Source organism: Sceloporus undulatus, chromosome 2 (assembly GCF_019175285.1).
Source record: "Sceloporus undulatus isolate JIND9_A2432 ecotype Alabama chromosome 2, SceUnd_v1.1, whole genome shotgun sequence".
Taxonomy (NCBI): Eukaryota; Metazoa; Chordata; class Lepidosauria; order Squamata; family Phrynosomatidae; genus Sceloporus; species Sceloporus undulatus.
This window is the reverse complement of record NC_056523.1, coordinates 160,107,121-160,126,491: the sequence shown is the minus strand read 5'-3', so window position 1 is coordinate 160,126,491 and position 19,371 is coordinate 160,107,121. Positions and strand designations below refer to the sequence as shown.

The 19,371-nt window shown below is 41.6% G+C and overlaps 2 protein-coding genes across 4 annotated transcripts in view; one reads left to right on the top strand and one right to left on the bottom strand.

Annotated features, from left to right (window-relative positions):
- Window positions 1–19,371, top strand: part of MCRS1 (microspherule protein 1) — a 554,896-nt gene that overhangs the window by 412,939 nt on the left and 122,586 nt on the right. The window lies entirely within an intron of this gene.
- Window positions 3,519–15,100, bottom strand: BLOC1S1 (biogenesis of lysosomal organelles complex 1 subunit 1). 2 transcript variants are annotated; one of them, XM_042448671.1, is made up of 5 exons: window positions 14,994–15,100; window positions 12,348–12,420; window positions 8,903–8,968; window positions 5,909–6,041; window positions 3,519–3,982 (listed from the first exon to the last, which is right to left on the bottom strand). In XM_042448671.1, the coding sequence occupies exons 1-5, from the start codon at window positions 15,052–15,054 to the stop codon at window positions 3,872–3,874; spliced, it is 444 nt and encodes a 147-aa protein (XP_042304605.1). In that variant the 5' UTR covers window positions 15,055–15,100; the 3' UTR covers window positions 3,519–3,871. The 2 variants fall into 2 exon arrangements, with proteins under 2 accessions (XP_042304605.1, XP_042304606.1); XM_042448672.1 differs by lacking the exon at window positions 8,903–8,968.

Here is a 19,371-nt window from a genome sequence, read left to right as displayed (position 1 = left end):
ATTCTGATTTCTTATGACCTTGTTATAGGGTTTTCTTGCCAAGATTTACTTAGAGGAGATTTGCTTTTGCTCCCCTCTGAATATTGCCTACAGCACCTGGTATGCCATGGTGGTCTCTTATCCAAGTGCTAACCAGGCCTGACACTGCTGAGCTTCCAAGGTCTGAGAGGATCTGGTGCCTTCAGGGTATTTGGGCTACACCTGGCTGACTAATAACATCCCTGTATATCATAGCCTTCTAGGGCCATAACTCTTGATAAAAATGCTATTAGCGGCACTTAAACGTGAAACTGCTTTGCATTGCAAGTTCACTTCTGGCCCTTCAGTGAGCCACCAGCTGGAAGAAAGACAACAAATTATACTATCAGAAAAATGAACCTCATAATTAATAAGAATCTTACAAGAGGTTGAAAATGTGACACTTTGTGTAAATACAGGTTTGCCTTTTATTTAATCATTAATTTAGTCGACAAGGAAGTAGTATTTCCCTATGGTCCTCTGAATGAGGAACCAAATTCAGTAACTCTAGAAAAGTGCCATTTTAACACATGTTGGAACTAACCAGGATCCTTCCAGAGAAGCTTGCCATTCCTATTCCTCCTCTTCTTGATCTGGGTGCAGTTTTAACTGTGTTATACAGATCAGCCTCAGATAATTTATCCATTTCTATTGAAGTGATTTCACAGTTGTATGTAAAATTTGTTTTAAAATAACAATTCTTAAAAAGTTTTTAGGGCAACAGGAATTTCCTCTAACCTGGTATTGGAAACTGGCTAATTAGAATCAATTAAGGTATGAATTAAATTAGGAATTTGCTAACAAAGGAGGCAACTTAAGTTTATTTTGAAAGTGACTGACTTAAGGCAGGCTTTAAGCATCTACATTTCCCCAGTTATTATTAAATAGCCAACACTGAGCAGCCAACAAATGTTACTTTACTAAAGTAGTTCTTTACCCAAAGCTTAGTTGTTTTACATATATTTTTGTAAAACTACTGGTTCCTGAGTCCTTCAGAGTTTAGATCAAAATATTCAGTTGAGTAATCATAAACAAATGCATACTCATTATTTTCATGATCAGATACATGAATATGCCAAAATGGCTAAAATAATACAGTATTTGTTTATTTTGGTTCATAGAGTATGCTAATAAAAGCAATAAAGGCCACTTGGAAGAGGGGTGGTTTCTTTGCACCCAGATTTTCCTGTGGACATTGCATAGAGGCTCCTAATATGTCCCAGGAAATGGAATTTTTAAATGTTTCCCTCGGGAACTTTCATTGGGGTCTATATGGGAATCAGCTAAAGAAAGATTGAATACGAAAAGGAAATGAGGCTATATGGGAGGAAAGAAGAGGAAAGCAAGAAATTTTGGTGGGATGGGTGAAAACATTCACTGGGTATACAAAAATTCATGCTACTGTTTCCTTCCCTCCAAAACGAAAAACACAAATAAGAAAGGAGTGGAAAAGCAATTCAATCATGGTAGGATTTTTCACCTTTATTCTAGTCTACATGGGCACTCTATGTGGGACTGCCTTTCAAAACCTCAGTGAGTCCAAAATGCTGCACTCAGAATGCTCACTGGGACCACTTTCAGGGAGTACATAACTCCCTTGTTAAAAGGGCTTCACTGGTTTCCAGTTTGTTTCTGGGCACAATTCAATGTGCGGTCATGACCATTAAAGCCCTATACAACTTAAGTCCATACTATCTGAAAGGCCCTATCTCGCCAGATGAACCTGATCATCAGGAGGTTTTCTCAGTGCCACCACTATCACAGGTTCATTTCATGAGAACATAGGAGAGAGCCTTCTCAGGGGCTGATCCCCCCTGTGGAATTAATTTCCTTCCATGGAAGACTTGGCAGGTCCTTCATGATTTGCTTTCACCAGCAGGCAGACTTAAAAAAAAATTAAGCAGACTTTCATGTGTAATTTTTAACCTTTGTATGCCATATACATGACTTTATATTGTTTTAATGTGGTGGTGTTTGTTTCTAAAATGTTATTGTTGGGCTTGAATAGATATTCTTTGTGATTCTATTCATACCCCCTCTGGTAAGATGGTGGCACAAGAATGAAATAAAATAAATTCTGCTAAGGTTTTTAATGTACCAGCATAACAGAAATTTATCCCACTCACCACTTTGAAATTCTTAAAAATGCAATTCAATATGTAATTTCAGTATAAATATACTTAGAGTTTTTAAAAAGCATATTAATGATTACCTTAACGTTCTCAACTTTTCCCACCAACTTTCTAGCTCAGAGAAGGGGAGAAAGCATGCACTCTCCAAGCCCAACCAAATCCCTCCCAACTCTAAATGTAGTTTGGGGAGGGGGGCTGCAGAAAGTATTAGGGACAAGAATTGGCCTTAGAGAATTCCAGTCCAGTTCCCTCCTCTGGAATTCTTGTAACATTAAATTCTGCCACAGGACATGCGCCTCAATTTAAAGGCAGAATAAATCAAATATCACCAAAATTTAAAATATTTATAAGCTCACTGTGTCTGTCCATCTCACATTTCACATTCAGCTGTACACTCTGTTGTAAGCAGTGCAATGAAAGTAAGAGAGTATCTGCACTATGGGATCAGTGTAAAAGTGCATCCAAAAATGTAAGCTTGCTTTACTTATAGTTGGACTGGTTAATAAAATACTATGCTCCGCCTCTTAAATGGGGTGTAGCTTCTTCCTGAATTTGACAGATGATCTGCTGTGGAGACAAGAAGGATGAGAAAGTCCCATAATGGGGAGGAGCGGGAAGGGTCGTGGAGAGCACGGGAAGCTGGAATGCCATGCCAAGCTCTGACTCCTAATCTTGTGATCTTCAGTGTTGTTGCTTATACAGAACCATAATGAAAAGGCATTATTGATTCAAGGGCTCTCCATCTCTGTAACTAGGAAGCAGATGGCAAGTAGGAGCTCTGTACATGGAGGAGAGAAAACAGGAAATCTGCCAGCTAAAGCCTGCTTTAAGTGGGTGGACAGGCTAAATATTAAGTAACACATTTGGCAAAAGGGAGGAGTGGAATGAGACAAGAGAGCAAGGACTTTTCCCTGACCAATTTAGAACATCCTGTCTTCTGTGCAACAAGGCTGGCAAAAGATGTGGGCGAGAAACTGAAGGTGGGGTGAGGGGTTGAACCCTCTTCCCAAATCCATGTCACCCCGTTTAGCAAGCATGTACTGCATACTGAATCACAGTAGATTAGAAGAAACCAGCCTGAGAAGGGTTCCTTTGTTAAGGTTTCAAAAGGACCTTCAGAGAGGGATTTAAGAACTAAAGAGGATGAGGAGGCCACTCTGGGAGAGGTAATGGGCGGTAGGCCAATCCCACACTGAAGTACTCCATCCGCATGGGGTTGCCTTGTTTGGACATGGGAAATGGGAATGGCATATTTGCTTGTTCTATCTAGAATGGATCTGGGCAAGAGAGACAACCAGCACACAGGCTTGCTCCATTTAGTGACTCACACAACACTTGCAGTGTGTTTAAAACACATGTTTTTATTCCATTATTTCTAACTTCACAGCAAAAAAATCAATACAAACTTGTTCAGAAGAGTCAAGCCCTTCCCCTTTCAGTGCAATGTATATATTTTAACTTCTCACTCCATCCCATTTTGTTTTTGTTTCCCCAGAAACAAGACATTACCACACTTGCTCAGCAGAAGCACAACAGCATCCCTTATAGCAGCTGGAGTGGTAGGAGAAGGATCTTGTTCCATGCTCCAAAAAGCAGACATAGATACTTAGGAAGGGCTTGCAGGAAAACAGCTTGCCAATTTACTCTCATTGGCTATCAGATGAGAATGAGAAGGAATCCAAGCTCTGCAGGTGCCAAGGACTGATGGGCAGCTGTCCATTTCAAGTGGTGGAAGGCTGTAGCTGTCCCTTGTAAACATACTCCAGGGCTGTGGCAATGGTCCGCATATCCATCTCAATGCTACGTGCCCAGTTTTCCACATCACCAATCTCCTGCTCAGAGAAAAGAAATCATGATCAAATCTCTCTCTCTTACATTTTTCAATTTTGTGCACCTACATGCTGTCTTTACTCTCAGACTTGGCTAGGACTGAAGATCTTTTAGTTTGCTGCTACTTCTGTGGCATCTGAATTACTTGAGGTGCATTCTCCAAATGCTCCTCTATTCACTTCAATTTTCATTAAGCCTTTGGTTGAACCACTGTACTTGCTCCAATTTACCTTCATCTCTTTACTGTCACCTATACTACTTACATTTAGATTGCAGGCTCACAGGGGCAGACACACATCTATCTTCCTCAAGCTCCTCTGTAAAATTCTCTGTACACTGACAGTGCACTGCTGAGAGTAATGACAACACAGAGGCAGTTTACAAACTACTGCGACTGGGATTCTACCTTAATAGGTCAAAGGTACATTTCCTGTACTAAGGTACAGGAAATGAACAACATACCCTGGTAGACTCTGCCAGGATCAGACATGACTGCCCTTGTTAGACGGCTACTTAGAGGCGAGTCTTTTGTTCAAGAACAACAATCCCATTACCAGAAAACACTGTAAACCTATAAACATTACAACTATTTGATTGGGCTTTGTTTATTGGAGTCCAGATAATATACTACCAGATCTATTCCATGATTGGATGGTAAACTATTCCAACAAAAATTTAATTTCTCTCTCTCTGAATAATATCTGTGTCCAGCAGGTGGTGGTCTTCAACTGGTTACTGTCAACGTTATCTATCCCTTTGAAGGAGCAAGAAAAGTATCAGTGTGACTGGAATAATCTCACCAGGGAATCTATATTTTTGATAGTGAATTTCTGCAAAACTGCTCTGAATAGAAATATGCAGGTTATTATTCTTCCTAGATTGCTCAATGTCTACTCACCGGTCCACTTCCAATCAGGACTTTCCTTACTCTGCTGCCTCCCTCTGATGACTTCATGTTCACTTCTGTACTGCGCTTCCAACAGTGGCCTTTATTAACTATCTGCTAGTTGCAATTTTTGTTGCTGCAAATTTTAGCCTTTTCCCTGCACCACCCTCACCGCATTGTCTCAATGGAGATCAAGCCATAAACTAAAACACATTATGACATTTATACCAGTTGAGTGACAAATATAAGCAGTTGTGCTGGCCAAATGGCTGTAATAAAGTTATTATTATAAATATAAGTAGCACTTGAGGTACAAGCAACACACAGGTAGCCTATGAAGGAAGAAGCACATTGGTCTCTTACTGGAAACTGCAGTAGTAACTGACATTAGCAGCTGACATTCAAGAGAGCCAGTGCACATCTGTTCAGGCTGAATCCTGCCAAGGAGACAGCTGGACAGGAAGCCAGTGGTGGAACAGGTGCAAGGCTCTTTACATCACTACCCTCAATTTACCAAGCAGGAACCTCTCTTAGGAGAAAGTGAATTTACAATAGTCTTGCAGTCAAATGGCTTCCTATTTTGAGGCTCTTCTGTCCTTTCCAAAATGTCCTCAGGAGGGGGTAAATGGGACAGAACAGGAATGTTTAACCCTTTCCTGACATGCATAAGTATTCCTAGATGCATTTCTCCCATTAGCCTTCCCCCAAATGATTTTATTCTATAGGTAAGTTTTTAAGGTAATAACATCTGAAAAGTGTTGCAGGACTGCAACTCCCCACAATCCTCATTAGTGGCCTGTTGTCTAGGGCTGATGAGAGTTGTAGTCCACCAACAACCAAAGAATTAGCATTTGCTCACCCCCTGTTCAAGGGCTAAGACCAGGATCACATCCAGTTCTGTCTGGATACATGTCCATGTACCCAAGCCTTTTCTTCTGTGTAAACCTGTCCTTCTCCCTTAAAACGAATCTTGCCCTTTTAGATCGAGCTGGAGTTTGTCTGAAATCTGTGCCTTCTTCATTTATGTAGACATCCCACTGACCTTCAGAGCCTGATTGAAGTTTTCCACCATACTGATCCACTGGCCTGTCTGTTTGGCAAACTGAGCAGCTTGGATCTGCAGTGTCTTCACCTCATGGTCAAGCTTTCTTTGGTTTACATAGGCTTGTGCCACCCTAAAGTGGGAGAAAGGCTCAGCAATTAAATGAGACAAGAAGAGGAATAGAAGGAATTTCCATTTATCAAGCCCTCTCCACTCTTCTCCCCACCAAGTGACTTCCCAGCTCAGAGCAAGCAAACCCTGGGGGCAGAGGCAGGCGCTGGGAGTCTGTAGCTGGGTAAGTTCCCAAGCTGTAGTAGATTTAATGGTTAAGCAACATCTGGCAATCATTATGAAGCACTGGGAACATCTGGATCCTATCAGGACTTAGGCAAAGGCAGGTGAAAGTTTGGGCATAATATCGCCAAGGGAGATGAAGGAATCACCCACACAAGGGTGGATACTGGGGAAGGGCTGGTTCATTGCCTTGCAAATATATTAAGAGGAATGGCAGGAGGTAGGGGAAAGGATGCGATATGGATAGCAACAGTAAGTCCAAAAATGATTGCTGAACTGTGTCACAGAAAGACAGAAACCAAATCTGAAGCAATTCAAAGTTATATGCAGGAGACAATGAAATTCTTCTTGACTGATTAACAGTTATATGCAATTCAGAAGCTTGGCCCTTAGTCCTTTCAAAACTACATGCCCATCAGACCATATATGAACTATTTTGTAGTCCAGTTATATACAGCACATTGATGCAGGGATGCCCCATTTTGCTTCACTGAACTACCTTCATTTTCAGATACCTGGGTCTTTGCTCTTCCATCTGCTCTAGTACTGTATCTAGATCAGGAGCTGGCAATCCAGTGCTCTCCAGATATTTTAGAGTATGACTCCCATAAAGATAAATTAATAGGTTTATGGTCAAGAATTATGGCAATCATAGCCCGAAACATGTAGAGTGTGCCACTGCTTACTCCTGAGCATGCATGGGGCAAGGCAGGAGCAAACAAACAAACATACTACTCTTGCACCAAAAGCATTTTACAAGTGCTGAACTGTGCCACAGGCCTCTCAGGTGGCAGAAGCTGTCATCTTTAATAGATGCCTCCTGTAAGACATCCAGAGGTCACATATACATCCATTTCCTTTGATTTAGTTGTATCAGTAATTCATCCTAGGGTGGACTGTTGAAAATCAAGGAAAATAAGCAGTTGCTTGCTATTATCTTCCTTCCTGGGCCACCTGATAACTCTTGAATTAACAGCTTTATGGAGCTCTGCTTCCTAAGACCTGGAAGAAGAGAGCACCATATCCATCTAGGACTGGTTTTACAGACGGAGCTCTCTTGCCTAGTGAGATTATAAAGAAAGCAGACTACCACTTGAGTTGTGCTGCCAGAGGTCAGGCAGAAAAGCAGAACCCCTCTGTAAAAAGTTCCAAGGTCATGGTGAGAGAGGCTTTTGGACTCTGCCACATGATGTCTGCCCTGTATGCCTCCATACATCTTTAAGAGGTATGTGGCAGCTGAAATGCTTTAAATTCTTTACTAGCTGAGTAGATAACTGACTAAACCATGGTAACTGTTCTTCCTCCCCTCTTGTTTTTGAGATAAAGAATGCCCAAAATAAGAGGAGAAAGGTTTGTGGACACTTTTAGATGTTGAACACAACTCATTATCAATCCATATGAAATTTGCAAAGTTAGGTGCTAGCCTATGATTTGTCTTTCTTCAGCTGGATGAACTAGGTTCCTCACTGATGTGTAATTTGTCTGCATGTGGGAATGGGATGCTTTAATGAATTGCCTTGTGTCTGATCTTTGAATGAATTACACTATTATATATATTATTCCTAATGACTTGAGTGTTTCAATAGGAATCTAGTATTTTTCTCCAATTAATAGCTTTCAACAGCCCTTCATGAAATGTTGCTCCTGTCTAATGAACTGGGTCAATTAAAACTAACAGTCATTAGTCAATTGTGTTCTGATCCAGTTCCCTCCATAACCAACTGGGCATTTATTCAAGTGTTTCCTGCTTAATCAGAAATAGTGTTTGAGAACAAGTCTTTAGCTTTCAAGTGAATTATTATAATCTGCTATATTCTCTTCTTTAAAAAGGCATTAATTAAGTCAAGTGCTCTAGCTTAATTATTAAAATATTTTCTTCATGGAATGAGTAAACAAATGTTTTCTATACACAGAATACAATTTCAAAAAGTAACAAAATGCATACAGTGAATATAGTGAAAAAACTCACTCCAGATCACCACTCCAAACCTCGGGGAGCCTCAAAAATGGAACAAAAGCTCTCATTAGCACAATTCCTTCTATATTCAGTCTTTACTTTCTATGGACAACTGTCTTCACTAAAGTCATTACTTTACTGTTCTCCAGAATTAAGCCAGATCCCTGAGAAACAGGATGGTAATAGTTCTATTGCAAATAGTTGACCATAGAAAGTAGAGACTGGTTTTTTTTGGGGGGGGGGGGGAAGCAGTGCCAGTGGGAGATTTTTCTCCCATTGCCCTCAGGGGAAGGCTTTCTCCTGGTCCCACCACCATTATGGGTATATTTGATGAGAATGTGAGAGAAGACTTTCATGGTGGTTGCACAGGAGTCCAGTTTGGTCCTCTCTCTGCTTTCATTCTCCTGGCTGGCAAGGACCTGTTTATGTAAATAGAATTGTGGTTGTTGTGGTAGTTTTCAATGCTATTTTTTTTCCTTTCTCCTGTTATGTTTTAAATGTTTTAAGCAGTTTTAATTCAATGCTGTTTTAACCTGATAGTTTATTTAATTGTTGATTTAATTATTTGCTGTTATGTTTGATTTTAGCTGTACTCTCTCATAATCCATCTTGTAAGCCACCTTGAGTTCTACACTGCGAGAATAGCAGGATATAAATAAATAAATGAATAAATAAATAAATCACATTTCATTCTTTGTATTATCTATTTATGTTAACAGTTTAAATAATCTAGTAAGACCCACCTGCTTGGGCCTTCCTGCAGCCTGGGGGTGCTGAGAGAGCCTCTTCCCAATTCCAGTCTTAAAGGACTTGTGGGGGACGAGAAAAGAGGGGCAGTCAGGGGAGAGTGGTATAGGACAGCATTTTCCTCTAGGTCTCTTGAATACCTTGTATCAACTCCAGCAGCAAGGCCAATGGGAGCTGTAGTCCAACGCATATGGACATCATCAGATTGAGAAAGATTTTCACAGCACTGGCTGCTCTACTTTTATTCCTAACACCAGAATGTCTCAGGAGTAAAAGAGCAAGTTACAATAGCTCAACAGCCTGGCTCACATGCATATAACTAAAAGAGTGCCAGCTTTAGGTTTGAATGGCATGTTGGTTTCCAGCATATGAGCTATAATAGAGTCAACAAGACTGAATAGGTCAAAGCAAAGTCATGCCCACACAAACTTGGAACCCAGGCAGCTGGAGCCCAAGCAACTTTCCCAGAGTAGCTAAATGCAGCCAGTACTTAGAAGCAGTGATGTATTTCATGCTTTAAAATAGCAGGTGGGAATCAGGATGGTGAATTGAATGCATGGGGTTTTTATTTGTTCCAAAGCAATGGCACCCAAAAATTTACTTCAGGGTAGCTTTCAAACACCTGTCTTCTCACCTTCCCTCCAATATATACCATGCAGCAATGCCACAGGAAAAGACTTAAGCAAGCCTTGTCAAAACATTTCTCCCACTATCCCAAATAACTACTGTGGACTTGCACGACTGATGAAACCCCCCCGGGGGGGGGGGCAAGAACCAGAAGAATGAAGTGGCAGAGGCAACTTCCTCCCTCCCCCATCAGCTAGCCACAGAGCTAGATGGCGCCAATAGCAGAGGCTGGTTAAGGTCAGGAATCATGCTATAAAAATGTAGCAACTTCTACTTTCCATGTATATAAACACAGTACAAAAGCAAAGGGGAGGTCTGTAGCTTGAATAAAAGGCAATGGGTTACTAGCATTTGCATCCACTTTTTTCTTTTAAATACCATTTAGCACAAGAGTGGAGAACTTAAAGTATGACATGGGCAATATGCCATACTTGAAGTTCTCACCCAAAGTGAGAAAGGATACTCATCAAAAACCATGACTGAGTTTGCTGATGTAAGGAACCTTTTTTAAAAATGTCTTTTGTTCACATTTGCATATTCCTGGCAACTCTGGTTTATGGACCATGGACTACCCTTCCAATATTATCATTTGCTTTCATAATACAAAGGATTAAATTTCTATATTTTAAACCAATAACTCTTACAATCATATCAAGCATTCCTAGGCTTGGGAAAGTGTTTTGTTTAGCTCAGGGGTAGGCAACCTACGGCCCGTGGGCCGGATCCGGCCTGGCGAGGCCTTAGGACCGGCCCCAGCCCTGTCCTGCCGCCGGGGCCTTTGGCCTATCAGGAGGAGGCAGGCAAGCAGTGGGCAAGGGGGGCAATTGTCTATAGAAACCTCAGAAACATGCATTTATATTAACATTTTTTTAAAAAATCAGCAAATTTTTTCACGTGCCTTCCATTTTTTTAAATAAAAAAGTGTCCTCCATCTCAAAATTTTGTCCTACATTTGTCCCGGTTTATTTATTTATATAATATTTTTTTTAAAAAAAAATTATTTAATTATTTATTTTTTGGCTTCGGCTCCACAATTGTCTGAGGGACAGCAACCTGGCCCCCGGGTCAAAAAGGTTGCCTACCCCTGGTTTAGCTACACAGAGGTCCTGGCTATGATAGCACTGAAAAACAGCCAAGGTACAGTAATTCAAACAGATGATCTTGCTAACCCAAACAACTTGGAAGTGCAAGACATTCATACTGAGAAAACGTTGGGATCATACAGAAAGTGAATGAAAACAATACTGTCAGTAGCATATTATCAGTGAGCTAGATACAAAAATATATGGGGCTCTTCAGTTTAGAAGACAGGTAAATAAGGTTGGAGGGCATAATTTATAGAGCTTTATAAAATCATGCATATGCATATAAAGAAAGCAGATAGAAGTTTTCTTTCTCAGTCAATACTAGAACATGAGGTTGTTCAACGAAGCTGAACAATGGGAGATTCAGGCTAGAACACAAAAAACAATTCTTCACAAACTGCATTTAAACTATAGTATAGAGTTTACTGTACACAAGGTGAAATCACAGCTGCAATGTGGCTGTGAAAGGGGATTAGGCAGATTTATACAGGATAAGACTATCAATTGCTACTAGTCCTGAAAATATATTCTCAGGATCAGAGGCAAGATGCCTCTGAATACTAGTTGATGGAGAACAACAGTGTAAGGTCTCTTGCCTTCATATTGTGCTTCTGGGCTTCTAATAGAAATTGGGTTGTCCATGATGGGAAGCAGGATGTTGCACTAGATAGGTCTTTAGTCTGAGCTAGGAAGACTGTCCTTAAGGTTGTAAAGCAATTTTTGATCTTGAGTTCACTGCACTGACTTGACTCAACAGGCATCCAATTTCTGTTGATCCCCCACTAGGACTGAGAGATGCCTAACCTGGCCCCGATTTCTGCAGAATGCACATCCATCCTAGAAACTATCTCTAGAGATATGCGCTGTGCATGTGGTCCAACACCAGAGACCATGATTCATGGTACAGTGGGACTTTGATATCTGCTGCAGTTTGGTTCCAGGACCACCTTTCTACCTGAAATTGGTTAAAACCAAAACAAAACCCCACAACTGTCCCATTTCTTTCCACAAACTATTTTGGACAATAGAAATTTCAGGTGGAATTTCAGTCTGCCAGTACAGTAACCAGCTAGAAACTGAACAGTAGGACTCTCCTGCATAGATTTCTTAGAATGGCATTGAGCTAATTCAGACCAATTATAGCAGCAAGCAGTTAAGTCCCTCTATCATGCATGGCAAAAATCTTGCTTTGGTCTTCTTTATTTAGTATTTAAATAATGGGATAAAAGATGAAGCCATGAATTACTGTATGCACTCATATATAAGTCTAAACATTTTAGTCAAAAAATTGTCACAAAAATGCTAAGTCGACTTATCCATGAGTCAATATAAATACTGGTGAAAAGCAAGAGTGTGATCTGTCCTGGAAGCAATGACCCCCTTCTACTCTCTAATCCATCCAGCGTTTAGTGTGAGCACAAACAGTTAGGCTTGCTGCAATTTTTAAAGTTCTTGGGCATTGTTTTCCTTTGCTTCATCCTTTAGATCCTTTATTACATGCCCCTAAATTTTACTCTCAACTTATCGACAGGTAATACCAACATCCATAATTTTGGCCCCAAAACTTGCCCTTGATTTATACATGAGGTAGATTTATAGTCAAATATATGTGGTAAACCTTAAAAATCACATGCAGTTTGATTCTAACTCATAAGCTAGAATAGTAACACCCATGTATTAACAAGACTTTGCTGGTATTTGGAATTTCCCATTGCTCAATACTACTTACCCTACATTCAAGTGGTCAACCAGGGCTTCTGTAACACAAGTGGCTGCAGCAATGGCTTCTCGCCGCCGACGTTCTACAAAGAAAAGCAGAGGCCCTTTCAATATTATCTGAAAATGTTCATACATTTGTGAGGGGGGCACAAACCAAAGATGCATTCACCTAGGCACTCTTGGCATTTCACATCATTTGCCTTCCTCAATGTCCTACACAAAATCATTAGAAAGAAAGACAGATGTGTGGGCTGTCTCTGAATTACAAACTTAATATCAAAAAGTCAAAGCTGCAAATGTGGAGGGACAAGTGTACTATTTTTCTGTAATGAAAGCAATTTATCCATTCCTGTTAACTCACTCACTTTTAACAAATATTCTTCTTTAGTAGGGAATATTGACCTCTTCCATCTTTAAGCATTTAATCGTCTTGCTACCATCATCATATACTGAAAGACCTTTTCCTAGTTGTTCATCCCTAAGTCCCAGAACAAACAATTCTGGTTTTAATAATATATTGATCTTTAAAATCCTCTGTATCAAAGTATGCATTTGCACCCAGAATTTTTTACCTTTTCACACGTCCACCACATATAATAAAATGTATCTTCTTGTTCACACTTCCAATATACTGAAGTCACAATGTTGTAAGTTTGATCCTAGAAGGCGTGCCTCTTCCTCCCCTTCCCACTGCCTGCCCAGACCCTCAGCTGCTTCTCTGGGCAGCCCAGATGGGCAATGGGAAGAGGAGGAACTGGCCTGTGCCTTTTGCTCTTCTCTTCACCCCAAAACTGCCCTGGCCTTCAGCTGCCTCTGGAGAGGCAGGTGAGGGCCCAGGAGGGTGGTGGGAAGAGGAGGAACAAGTGTGTGTCTGTTCCTTTTCTTCATCCCCACCCACCCGACCTTGAGTTGCCTCCAGGGAAGTCCTGTCCCCAGGAAGCAGAAGCCTCACCTTGGGAGACAAAACTCCTGCCCCCCCTAAGGGGGGAAGCCCCCCCCCCCCCCCCCCCCACACACACACACTGGGTAACACCAGGTGTCAGAACATGTTTAAGTTTGGGCACTTGGTCTCTAAAAGGTTCACCATCACTGGCTTAGGGAGTGCTAGTTCACTGATAAACAATATATACATCTACTGGCTATTGCTATACATTCAAAACCCATTTTGGACAGTAACTCTTTTCTCATATACTGATACATAATTTTATTTAAAAATCTCTTTAAGATCATATATATATATATATATATATATTAGAAAAGTTTATTATTAAAACAATTCGTCACAATACAATTACAAACTTACACACATACAAACTCAAGCATCACTTGTACTTACACTGAAGTATACTGAGTAAAGAAGGTAATATAATATTTATTTCATTATTTATATAGAAAGAATGGGATTTAAAGCTTGTCTCTTTTATTTTTCCTTTTACACCCCCATCCATTACTATTCCTTCACTTCCTTCCCTACGAAACCCTCTACTATTAACCTTTCCATATACTCCTTATTTCTTTCTTTCTTTCCTTCCTTACCCTACACTTCTCTTTTCTTTCAAATTTCAAGATCTTAATCCTTTTTTCCCTCAACTGTATTCTTACTTATATCTTCTCTTTAAGATCATTTTAACCACATTCTTTCCCATTGCTTCATCAATACTGTATCCAAAGTCCTTGGCCCATTTTATCATGCAGTATTTCATTTGTTCTTCTTCCATGTCAAATTTTAACAACAGTTTATATATTTTACAGTCACATGCCCATACATAATTGCAATTTAAAGTCTGATTTATTTTGTTCAAAACCATATCTTTTTATCTATCTTAAATCTTTCACTTTATCATACCATGAACAGCCATGTCACCCAAAGCTCAACTCATGAATTTCTAATTCTAAGGATCTTTTATTTCTCACCATCATTCATTCTTTCAACCACATCAAATAGCAGGCAGTAATATATATATAATTCCAAATTGCATAAACCCAGGCCTCAAGCAGACAGCCCAAAAGGGCCGCTGTCTGGGCTGTGCCATGCAGATGATGCCCGACTCGCATGCAGCCAGAAGCCGCCCCAGGTGCAGCTCTTTGCCAAAGAGCCTATCCAAAAAAGAGAGGTACCACTCCTTTTTGGTACCTGGTTCAGAACTGTGGCAGCAGCTTTAATTGAAGCCAAGCAAGTGTGACTGCCATGGTTTTGGGGTGAATGGCAGCGGTGTGGCCTCAGTACAGACATTTTGCGCCATCTGCTTCTCCCCACAATCCTCACCTTTCTTTTGCATCTTGCAACACCTTAATTTTCACTCTTAGTTTTCCCCCTTCCCATGTAAATCCTTCTGCTATAGTTTAATTGGTAGATCCATTGTCAAAACCAGTACAGTAATGTCTGAAATAAAAATAGCATTCTAGGCAAAACATTCATTTTTATCACTGAGATTTCCCCCAACAATGACATATTTAACTTAACTGGGCCCACAACACACTCCAACTCCCAGAATTCCATAGCCTTGAGCCAAGACACAGTTAAAGCGGTGCCAAACCAGGTTATTTCTCCAGTGCGGATGCAGCCTGACTGTCTCACGAAACCCCTACACTTCCCCTATCTCTCGCTGTCACTGGCCAGAGGGAGCAGGAGGGGCGGCGCCAGGCCCGCTCTCACCTTGCAGCTCCTTCCTCTCGCTCTGCTTCGCCTGGTGCTCCCTCAGCAGGCGCGAGAGCATGGCGGCGACCGTCTCCCTGGCTCCTTCCTGGTCATGTGACGCCAGCCACGAGTCACGTGATGACTTGAGGGGCGCGCGCGCTCCCGCTCCCGCTCCCTCTCGGCCGCGCGGAAAGGCCAGCTATAGTAGTCTTATGCTGCTGACTGAGGCGCTTCCCGCCTCTGCCCCTCCTCCCCAGTTTTGTGCTGTTCATAACTTGGGTCCAAAACACACACACACTGCAGAAATAAACCATTTTTGAGACCTCTTTAACTGCCCTGGCTCAATGCTAGGGAATTCTGGGAACTGTAGTTTTGTGACCCATTGAGCCTTCTCTGTCAGAAAGAGAGGGAGCTCTACTCTGGTGCCACAAGAAGAAACTACAGTTCTCAGGATTCCCTAGCACTGAGCCAAGGTAGTCACAGCGGTCTCAAACTGGATTATCTCTCCAGTGTGTTTTGGGCCTGAGTCATTCAGGCCGCATCCACACTGCAGAAATAATCCGGTTTGACACCACTTGAACTGCCCTGGCTCCGTGCTGTGGAGTCCTGGGAATGGTACTTGGTTGTGTCACCAGAACTGGTGCCACAACAAACTACAATCCCAGAATTCCATAGGATGGAGCTATGACAAAAACACCAGATTGGAGCCATTGTGGAGCAGCACACCGCCGATATGCCACACCATGCACTCAACCTGGCATTTTCCACAAATGGGCTGTAAATTTCCTGGACTTTGAAAATCTCCCTATTGCTGCATAGCCAGGAGGAGGAGGAACCTGCCTGCGAAAGATATCCTCCCCCCCATCATAACATCTTTACTAAGGACTGAAACAACATGCAGGCATCTGACTCACATCTCCAATTGTTTTGTTTTCTCCTGTCTGGTTTGTAACATCTTGCCTGAAGAAGAAGCTCATGGAGCTACGAAACCTTGCTACAAGTATATTGTTCATTTCAGTTGGCCAATAAAGGTATCACTGATGGATTTTTCTTTGTATTTGTTAAATGGCCGACACAGCTCCCCTGCATGTTTAAAGCGAATAATTGTTAAGGAGCTGGGTGTAGTTTGGAGGTGCCAGGATGAACTTGGCCATTGCTACTGAAAGAACCAAGGAGCATTACAGAAATTAAGTGTGGTTGGCAGTGACTTGTCATCACCTACGTATTGACTAAGAGTGAATCAGCAAAAGATGACATGGTGGTCTGATGATCTCATTGGATTGATTAATATGTGACTCAAAGCTGGAGCTGAATCAAAAGGGACACTATGATTTTGGACTTAAATAAAGATGTGGCTTATAGTGGGTAACAGGTGGACGTGATCAGGAAAATTAAGATGACCAAGAAAAAAGTCCAGGAATGATGAAGGAGCTGCCAAAGCCACCTTTAAGTATTCCTTGTCTAAGAAAACCCTATGAAATTCATGGGGTTGCCATAAGTTGAAAGGCAACTTGAAGACACATACTGTACATACATATTCTTTGCAACCTTGGTTGAGTGTCTGTGGGATATATCGCTTCTCGCTTTTCTATCTCTGTATCTCTCTCCCCGTAGTGGTATTGGCTTTTTCAAACTGGTATATTACTGCTATATAGAATCATAGAATCATAGAATCATAGAGTTGGAAGAGACCACAAGGGCCATCCAGTCCAACCCCCTGCCATGCAGGAAATCCAAATCAAAGCATCCCCGACAGATGGCCATCCAGCCTCTGCTTAAAGACCTCCAAGGAAGGAGACTCCACTACACTCCGGGGGAGTATGTACCACTGTTGAACAGCCCTTACTGTCAGTAAGTTCCTCCTAATGTTGAGGTGGAATCTCTTTTCTTGTAGCTTGTATCCATTGTTCCGGGTCCTGTTCTCTGGAGCAGCAGAAAACAAGCTTGCTCCCTCCTCAATATGACATCCTTTCAAATATTTAAACAGGGCTATCATATCACCTCTTAACCTTCTCTTCTCCAGGCTAAACATCCCCAGCTCCCTGAGTCGTTCCTCATAGGGCAAGGTTTTCAGACCTTTCACCATTTTAGTCGCCCTCCTCTGGACACGCTCCAGTTTCTCAATGTCCTTTTTGAATTGTGGCGCCCAGAACTGGACACTATTCCAGGTGGGGCCTGACCAGAGCAGAATACAGTGGCACTATTACTTCTCTTGATCTAGACACTATACGTTTATTGATGCAGCCTAGAATTGCATTGGCCTTTTTAGCTGCCGCATCACACTGTTGACTCATGTTCAACTTATGGTCTACTTGGACTCCTAGATCCCTTTCACATGTACTTTCATTCAGCCAGGTGTCCCCCATCCTATATCTGTGCATTTCATTTTTCTGCCCTAAGTGCAGTACCTTACATTTCTCTGTGTTGAATTTCATTTTGTTAGCTTTGGCCCAGCTTTCTAGTCTATTCAGATCATTTTGAATGTTGGTCCTGTCCTCTGGAGTATTAACTATTCCTCCTAATTTGGTGTCATCTGCAAATTTGATAAGTATGCTCCCAATTCTGTCATCCAGGTCATTGATAAAGATGTTGAATAGCACTGGACCCAGGACAGAGCCCTGTGGGACCCCATTGGTCACTTCTCTCCAGGCTGAAAAAGAGCCATTGTTGAGCACCCTTTGGGTTCGGCCGGTCAAACCAATTACAGATCCATTTAACAGTTCCTTTGTCTAGCCCACATTTTACAGGCTTGTTGGCAAGAATGTCATGGGAAACCTTGTCAAAGGCCTTACTGAAATCAAGATATACTATATCCACAGCATTCCCTTCATCTACCAAGCTGGTAAATTTATCAAAGAAAGAGATTAGGTTTGCCTGGCATGACTTGTTTCTCTGAAACCCATGTTGACTTTTTGTGATTATGGCATTGCCTTCTAGATGTTCACAGACTCTCTGTTTAATGATCTGCTCCAGAATCTTTCCTAGTACTGATGTCAGACTAACTGGACGATAATTGTTGGGATCCTCTTTTTTCCCCTTTTTGAAGATGGGGACAACGTTTGCCCTCCTCCAGTCGGCTGGGATCTCTCCTGTTCTCCAGGAGTTTTCAAAGATTATTGCCAATGGCTCCGATATTACATTTGCCAGTTCTTTTAATACCCTTGGATGGAGTTCATCTGGTCCTGGAGACTTATATTCATTTAAATTAACAAGGTATTCCTCTACTATCTCTTTACTTATTCTGTGCTGAAATTCCCCTGTTCTGTGCTCCATTATCTTCAGGTTGAGCACCCTTTGCCTTTTCTGAGAAGACTGAGGCAAAGAAGGTGTTGAGTAATTCTGCCTTTTCTCTGTCTTCTGTTAGCATTTTGCCATCTTCTCCACGCAGTGGCCCTACCGTTTCCTTCTTCTTCCTTTTGCTGCGGACATATCCAAAAAAGCCCTTTTTATTGTTCTTAACCTCTCTAGCAAGCCTGAGTTCATTCTGCGCTTTAGCTTTTCTGACTTTACCCCTACACATGCCTGCTATTTCTTTGAATTCCTTTTTTGTGATTTCCCCCTTTTTCCATTTCTTATACATGTTCCGTTTCAAACTTAGCTCGGTTGAAAGTTCCTTAGTCATCCATCCTGGTTTCTTGAGACACCTCCCGTTTTTCTTTCTCACTGGAACTGTTTGAAATTGTGCCTTCAGTATCTCTCTTTTTGAGAAACTCCCATCTGGTCTGAACTCCCTTCTCTTTTAGTATTTCTGACCATGGGATCACCCTCAATACTTCTCTAAGTTTACTGAAATCCGCTCTCCTAAAGTCTAGAATGCGTGTCTGACTATGCCTGGCTTCTCCTCTCCATTGTATAACAAATTCCAGGAGAACAGTCGCTCCCACCTAAGGATCCCACCACTTGCACCCCATTAACCAAGTCATCCTTGTTGGTTAGGATCAGATCCAAAATAGCTGACCCCCTTGTTGCCTCTTCCACCTTTTGGACCATGAAATAGTCTTCCAGGCAAGTGAGGAATTTGCTAGACCTTGAGGATCTGGCTGAGTTTGACTTCCAACAAGTATCAGGGTAGTTGAAGTCGCCCATCACTACTACATCTCTCTTTTCTGACTGTGTGGTCATCTGTTCTAGAAAGGCATCATCCAATTCCTCCGTCTGACTTGGGGGTCTGTAGTAGACTCCCACCATAACATCCTTCTTGTTTCCTTCCCCTTTGATTCTTATCCAGATGCTCTCCACCTGGCTTCCATGATTGATGTCCTGGATCTCTTCACTGGTGTAAATATCTCTGACATATAGTGCTATTCCTCCTCCTTTCCTGTTTGGCCTATTTCTCTTAATAAGGTTATACCCCTCTATTTCCACATTCCAATCATGAGACTCATCCCACCAGGTT